Source organism: Polistes dominula, unplaced genomic scaffold, assembly GCF_049000335.1.
Source record: "Polistes dominula isolate Pdom_NZ unplaced genomic scaffold, Pdom_raw_medaka contig_123, whole genome shotgun sequence".
Taxonomy (NCBI): domain Eukaryota; kingdom Metazoa; phylum Arthropoda; class Insecta; order Hymenoptera; family Vespidae; genus Polistes; species Polistes dominula.
The window spans coordinates 1-7,785 of NW_028300923.1; the positions used below are offsets into that span (position 1 = coordinate 1).

Here is a 7,785-nt window from a genome sequence, read left to right on the forward strand (position 1 = left end):
TGTTGTGCACGAAATTCGAATTTAGACGTCACTGGACGTGACAAACGCTAGACGTATTCGCTGAATCGCTCAGCGTATTTTTGCTGACTTAGTCAACATTCTCGAATTATCGCTGGCCAGGCGACTTTCTTGTACGTACAAGGGAACCGTTGGGTCTTAAAGACAATGATTTAACAATGAACAAATAGTTGTTACATTGTGCTTGACAATTCCGTGGACCGTCTTCACGGTGACCACTCGTACTGCATCGTCTTCTCCTGGATGTATGGTCACGATCCGGCCTAACGGCCATCTCATACAAGGTTGATTCTTGTCGATGAGAACGACGACGGTATCCTTTTCGATTTTCTGCTTGGGTTGTATCCACCTTTGTCGTTTCTGCAGTTCTCGTAGATACTCAATATGCCAGCGTCGCCAGAAATCTTGTCGCACTTTCGTGATATGTTTCCAGGAGGACAGTCGATTGGCTGGAGTTTGAACATAATCTTCCTCCGGTAATGTCGTAATAGGTCTTCCAGCTAAAAAATGTGCGGGTGTTAGTGCTGTCACGTCATTCGGATCTGACGAGATGGGGCATAATGGGCGTGAATTTAAATAGCTTCGATTTCGGTCGCGAAGGTAGTTAGTTCTTCATACGTGAAGAGAAGTTCACCGACGACCCGTTTAAAGTGATGTTTGAAAGATTTGACCGCTGCTTCCCATAAACCGCCAAAGTGAGGTGAGAGGGGTGGATTAAAATGCCACGATATGCTATGATCTATCGCGAAATCACGGACCTTAGTTTTATATTCGTTCGATTCCATCAGGGCGTATAGCTCCCTTAACTGGTTATTAGCCCCGACGAAGTTGGTTCCGTTATCAGAATAAACGTGAGTTGGAACAGCTCTTCGACCCACAAATCGCCTGAACGCGGCCAAGAAAGCATCCGTAGTCAGATCGCTGGCTAATTCAATGTGTACCGCCTTTATAGTCATACAAATGAAGATACACCCGTATATTTTAACGCAACCCTTATTACGGTATTTCTTTTCCTTCGCGTAGATCGGCCCGAAAAAATCTACTCCGACCTGGGAGAATGCAGTGGTTTCCTGCACTCGCGAGCCTGGTAAATCCCCCATTTTATATCGGATGCCGGATGCACGGAATCGAATGCAACGCACGCAATGACGTACGATTCTTCGCACTTGATTCTTACCGTCGAGAAGCCAAAACCGTTGTCGAAGAGCATAGAGGGTAGTCTGTATGCCAGCGTGAGAATTTTGTTCGTGGAATTTTCGGATAAGGAGATCAGTGACGTGATGATGTGAGGGCAATAATATCGGACATCTCTCATAGAAACTTAAATTCGCGTTTCGAAGTCGGCCCCCCACTCGAATTAAGCCTTCTTCGTCGAGGATCGGATCTAACGCGGCTAGTCTTGTGCTCTTGACTCCCCCCGCTGTTTCTACTCTTTCCCTTTCGGCGTGAAATTGTTCGCCTTGTACGATCTTTAAAACGCGTCGTTCCGTTACTGTTATTTCCGCCGTCGACAATTCTCCCTTATACGAGTTAGTTTTAAGCAATCGTCGGCATCGAGCTACAATTTTCAATAATCGCGCGTAATCGGAGAATCGCTGAAATACATTTCCGGATTCAATTCACGTCGTTAATACCGATAATCTCTTTACGTCCGGCAATAAGAGAATTTCCCCTTCCGTCGGGTTGGGCCACTCAGTCTCTGGTCGCGCGAGCCAGGGTGGTCCACGGAACCATGCCTCGTTCCTCAAAAAAATCGCGCGGAAGTTGTCCCCTAGATAAAGCGTCCGCTGGGTTGTCTTCGGATCGCACATGTCGCCATATGATATTGTCACAGATTTCATGTATTTCGCGCACGCGATTCGCCGTGTATAATTTTAACGTGTTGGAGTCTCTTTTCAGCCAACCCAGTACAATCATCGAATCGGACCAAAAGGTTATCTTGTCGGGTTTCAATCCGCCGGCAGTTCGGACTTCTCTATATAATCGCGCGAGTGCTAATGCTCCGCATAGCTCTAAACTTGGTATAGTGGTATCCTTAAGGGGAGCGACACGACCTTTCGCGCAAAGTAGACGTACATATGTGTTACCGAATTCATCTCGCGATCTTACACATAAGCAGCCGCCGTAAACAGATTGACTCGCGTCGCAAAAACCATGCACCTGCACGTCAATCGGGTCGTCGAGTGTGATGCGTCTTTCTATCGTTAAACTGTCAATTAATGTCAATTGTTCTGCAAACTCTATCCACGAGGTGTGTAACGTATTGGGTACCGATTCATCCCAGTCGACGTGTGTTTTCCAGCAGTTTTGGATGAAGATTTTGGCTGTTAGAATGACGGGTCCTAGAAGTCCGAGTGGATCAAAGATCTTTGCGACTTCGGATAAAATTCGTCGCTTAGTAGTTCTTTCGCGAATATCTACTGGCGCGACGGAGTAAATTAAACAATCATGATGTGCGTTCCATGAAATACCGAGTGTCTTTAAAATAGGATTTTCCCCAGAGCAGAGCTCGACATCGACGTTTTTTATGTCTAAATTTTCGAGTACCGGTCGGAAGTTAGACGCCCACTGTCATATATTAAGACCGCCTCGTTTTAATATTTCAATAGTCTGATCGCGTACCCTTCCGAGGGTTTCGACATTATCAGTTCCCGTAATGAGGTCGTCTACGTATAGATCGCGGTTAAGTATTTCGGCTCCGAGTGGATAATTAGCACCTTTATCCTTCGCGAGTTGTTTGATGGTTCGTATGGCAAGAAACGGTGCTGACGCTATTCCGAATGTTATCGTATTAAGTTCGAACGTGCGAATCTGTTCGTTATGTCACCAAAATATCCGTTGATATTGGCGATCGTCTGGATGAATCCATATTTGCCGATACATTTTCTCAATATCCGCTGTTAATACGTACCGATATGTCCGGAATCGTAATAAATGTTCTACTAATGTGTCTTGTATTGTAGGTCCGACTAATAAGGTGTCGTTGAGAAAAAGTCTCTTATCATTTTTCGCGGAGGCGTCGAATACGACCCGTACCTTTGTTGTCGTGCTAGCTGATTTGATAACCGCGTGGTGGGGAAGATAGCAACTTCCTATAAGTTCGTTTTTGAGGATCGACATATATCCTAAATCGATGTATTTATGTGTAATCTGTTCATATTCCTTCCGGAGTTCGATATTCGCGTGTAATTTCTTCCAGAGATTACGGAACTGACTATACCGCGTAGGTGACTGTAATCGTGGCTTTCTTCGCCGAAGGAACACGCACGATATATCTTTACGATTCATAGTGTTTCGCAACTTAGACATAATGACTTTGCCTTCTATTTTGTTTACTGAATTCGATCGCGTTATCTTAGGAACGATGAGTAGCGAAAAGTTCCGCCTATATTTATCGTCTAATGATCGAATGGTTATCTCGATAACGTCCGCCGTTTTAGTTGTGGTGTCGTTGATAGCGTGAATAGGGATCGAATATGGTTTGATCGGCAAACGTAGGTCTCTCGCGACTTTCTCGGTGATGAAGTGTGCGGCGGCACACGTATCTAATAGCGCCCGACATAGTCTGAAAGTTCCGCCTTTCCTTCTTACGCGGCACATCGCGCTCATAAGGAGTTGATTCGGTACACCGCGCGCGTTGCTATTAAAGATCGGAGTGAGTCATGTGGGGGTGGGTTCCGTTTGGGCTGTTCACGCGGTCCCCTGCTTCACGGAGGTCGTGGTCTTCTGTATCGCGGCATTCCGTTGGCTAGTATTCCTATGTAGTGATGTATGATGGGGTCGTTTACAGATTTTGCAATGGGAAGCGTTGCATGGACCTCGATGTGTTCGTAAGCAATTCTGACATAATCTATGACGTTTAACCACTGTCAATCTATTTTGTTCCGTCATGTTATTGTACCGAGGGCAGCGATATAAAGGGTGGTCAGCTCGTCTACAAAGAATACACTTCATCACGGTACGAGTAAGAAATGTGCGTGTCGGACGTGTGTCCTGTCGTTTTCGTGGTCGTAAATTCATCTTCTCGGGATATCCACGTTTCGCGTGGGGCTCGAGGTTCGCGGATGTTGATGACGTCTCCAGCGGAGCACACGCGCGCGCATATCGGTTTAAAAAATTAAAGAATTGCTCGATAGTCGGATATTCGTCGGAATCTATCTGTTTATTCCATTCTTGTAGCATTTCGGGGGGTAACGCGCGTTCAGCGAGGCGTACCGGCCAGACCACCGAACTTACATTAAATGTCTCGAGTGTGGAGATGTGAGAACGCAGTTCGTTCAAGAATGCAGTTACGTCCTTTGCTGATCCGGCCTTCGGTCGGGGTATGTCGATTAACGCGTCGATTACCCGAGCTAATAGTATCCGTGGTACATCGAACGCCTTCAGTAAAGCTCCCCACGCGTCCTTATATTTTTCCCCAGTTAATTGATAATGTTCGATCGTTTGAAGGGCTTCGCCGCGAAGGGAGTCGCGAAGGTATACGTGTTTTTCTAAATCCGATATATCACTACGCGTGTCTACGAGGGTTAAAAAGCTAGATTTAAATGGGATCCATTTCCCTATATTCCCGTCGAATTGCGGGATCTCAATGCGCCGTAATGGTATTTGTTGATCGCGGGTTTTCGTGATATCGTTGCTTTCGTCAGCGTTATTCGGGTTGTTAACTGTGGCGGTATCGTTTGAATGAAGTTTGTCTCCGATCGCGCAATATCTCTCTATGATTGGAGTTAAACTATCGACTCCTCCTGCTTCGTTGATAGCAGTAACGCACTTTTCATAAAAGGTTTCGTATTTCTCTACTAGTGGTGCAAGTCGTTCGTAGCGCCTTCTTATTTCCTGCTTATTTAGATTTCCTTCATTGATTAGATTTTCGACGTGCGTTAAACCCAATTCTAAAACTAGCCGTTTTTGTTCGAGCTGTCCGAGCTGTTTTTGCGATGCCATCACGAACCGTTATTAACTATTCTACTCTTCGAAATCTACTCAAATGAATTTATGATATTATAAAAATTTCCTTTGCACGAGTATATGGCCGTGCGTTGGGTTCTTGATCACGCGAGTACGGTCCTGCTGCCGTAAATCGTTGGAGGGGGTGTCCGTTTATTGTCAGTGGTAGCCCGATGGAGGGGGTATGCGATCGTCGCTAGCTGTATGCCGATAGATGGGATGTCCGGCGATGACGTCACGGCGTCTTCGTTCTAGTCGACCGTTCAAATAAAGGAAGGTGGCGTGGCGGTGAAGCCGCCGAAAATCTTATCGTTCTTTGTACGAGAATAAAGCGTTTTCCGAGATGGAGAATAACATTCGATTATATATCGTGTATCCGTTCAAATTTAGAAATTAAGTTCTATAAGTCTTTTCGATATTGAGATGTGAATTTTACAGAGAAAATGAGCGTAATGCATAGATATATAAGAAATTGCGAACTTCTACGGGGGTTCGAAGAAGCAATTTCCCTTGAGATATATATTAATGAACAAAGGTGTGTACGCATAAGCGTTCACACGGATAATTCGAACTACTTATCTCGTTTCTAGATCCTTCGCGATGATTGTTGAGCTGAGCGTTGAAGATGTTCGCAAGATGACGGACTTTCTCGACTTCGTTGTTCTCTAATCGGTTTGCTCGGCGTGGTGATAGTCTATTCACTGCTTCGTAAATCAGAAGTCGGGAACTCGCACCTCACAGGAGGCACCAAAATGTTCTGACCAAAAGATTCTTCAATGAAAATTCCTCTGATCATTACTTATATGCTATGAAGTGGAGAATAAAGGATTAGATTGAGGTGTAAAATAAAACACGTGGTTGAGCCAAACAAAGAAACAATGCCTTTTTTTATTGGCTCGTCAGGGAAAAGCCTTGCGGCATAAAAACCCTGGATGTTTTTTAATTATAAAAATGAAAGTCCGCCACGTGGTATTACCACGCGGGAAAATACCGTCGATATAAAATGTATATAATGGAAAGATCTCACCTCTCGTTCGCTTCGCTTACGTTCCTTAACTAACTTAACTTAACTCCTTTGATTTCGATATGTATTCACAGGCTTTCTATAAAGGACTGGAAGAATGTCCTTTTGTACTGGCCCCGCAGGGCGTACGGACTGGGTGTAAGAAGTGGGGAGGCGAGAGGTGGGGGTGACTAGAGGGGCGCTTCGGTAGTTACTAGTAGTTGATCGATGCTCACCATGAGTATCGATCTAGACCTTTAATCGATGGAGGTGGATGCGCGCGAATTTTGAATACTGCTAATTACCGTATGATCCTTTTGGATCGTACATGAGTGGTTTGTTTACGATCGATAAACATAATTCTTCTAATTTGGTAATGATGGATTTGTGGGTGATTGTGATAGAACTACTCATTTGCACAGAAAGAATAATCACATTTATTGAACTAATTATAATATAAAAGTAATCACATGTTCTTACGTATCTCTTACACTCTTACTTTACACAGACTGCCCAACCGACTATATTTTTTCCAAAGATTTTTTGTTTTGTTTAACAGGTAGTAAGAAATGCATTTACGCAGATTTGCTCCTTTAATCGTTCGAAGGAGGAGCAAGTACTATGGGACTCTGGCCAAAGCCAACTACCCACGGCTTTATCTCGTGCTGCCGATTTTAGTTCGAAGGGTGCACGTTGCTCTGATACCAGATTTCCAGAACATAAGTACTATCCAATGCCAGTCCTTGGAAGCCCGCCTCCAGATCTTATTTAAGGCCAGTCATTTTATTCCATCGACTCCAATTCATGTTACTGCTCCGAAGAGCTCTAAGAGTTATAAAACTTAAGAGCCTCCGAGACAGTCCCACTGCCAACAAACAGCTAACGGACTTCAGCGACCATATTCCGCGCTACGAGGGGGTACACGTTCCAAACTTAACGTCTGATTGTCGGACATTAAATTTGTTGTAGACCCTAGATCTAACGTCTGGGTTGTCGGCATAGTAGGAACACTTACTCTTGTGTGAGCTATCTAAGGCCGATGTTCCACTGACAACTTGCGCATCAGTTACGCAGATCAGATCACGTGGGCTGATCTTTCGGCTGATGAAGAGCCTGCTCGACAGGTGGTGTCCGCAGATACCCTCCTCACACCACGAGACGTTCGAATGCGTGTGGGTAAAGTGTTTATCCGGACGTGATTGTAATTAATATAATTCCTACCGGATAAGCCCGTGCCCTAATGTACCCAAGAGCTGGACGCTGTTACTTTTGCGCTTTCGCGAAATTAGCGTCCATCTACCGAGAAATTAAGAGCCCTAGCCCACCATCTGTCAACATCATCTTTGCTGCGCAGAACATCCCTGTTGTTCTTGGTGAGCGCACGGTAAGCTCATTGGATTCGTTTTTGAACCCAAAATTCGTTGTGCGCAGCTCTGGCAGCTGGAGTAGTTTACTCGACCAAGCCTTCAAATCTTGCGATCATTTACCAGGGCACATTTAGCTCGATTGATAGTATGCCAAGACTTTCATCTCGGATGGTCGTGTGGTAATAAGCCTTAGGTACATCAGGAGGCAAAGAGAGCTAGTTGTGGACAGCAGCCCTGACCTGTAGGTCCCAGGATCTTAGTTTACCTAGGGTAGTACCAGCAAGAACAAGTCGATGATAGAGTCGAGGTAGAAGGTAAAACCTTACTACCATGAGCCGTTGTTGTGGCTTCAGGGGCGCTCTACTTATCCTCCTAAGCTCCTCTGTCAATGTCCTCCCTGCTTTGCGAGGCCCAATCGGTCTAAAGTCTATCCCCAGGTAACGCCACTCC

The 7,785-nt window shown here is 45.1% G+C and overlaps 1 protein-coding gene across 1 annotated transcript; it reads right to left on the reverse strand.

Annotated features, from left to right (window-relative positions):
- Positions 1-156: 156 nt before the first annotated feature.
- LOC149033034 (uncharacterized) lies at positions 157-2,887 on the reverse strand. Its single transcript, XM_089170917.1, has 5 exons — positions 2,846-2,887; positions 1,930-2,586; positions 1,068-1,613; positions 653-962; positions 157-560 (listed from the first exon to the last, which is right to left on the reverse strand). The coding sequence occupies exons 1-5, from the start codon at positions 2,885-2,887 to the stop codon at positions 157-159; spliced, it is 1,959 nt and encodes a 652-aa protein (XP_089027043.1).
- Between the last annotated feature and the right edge of the window lie 4,898 nt (positions 2,888-7,785).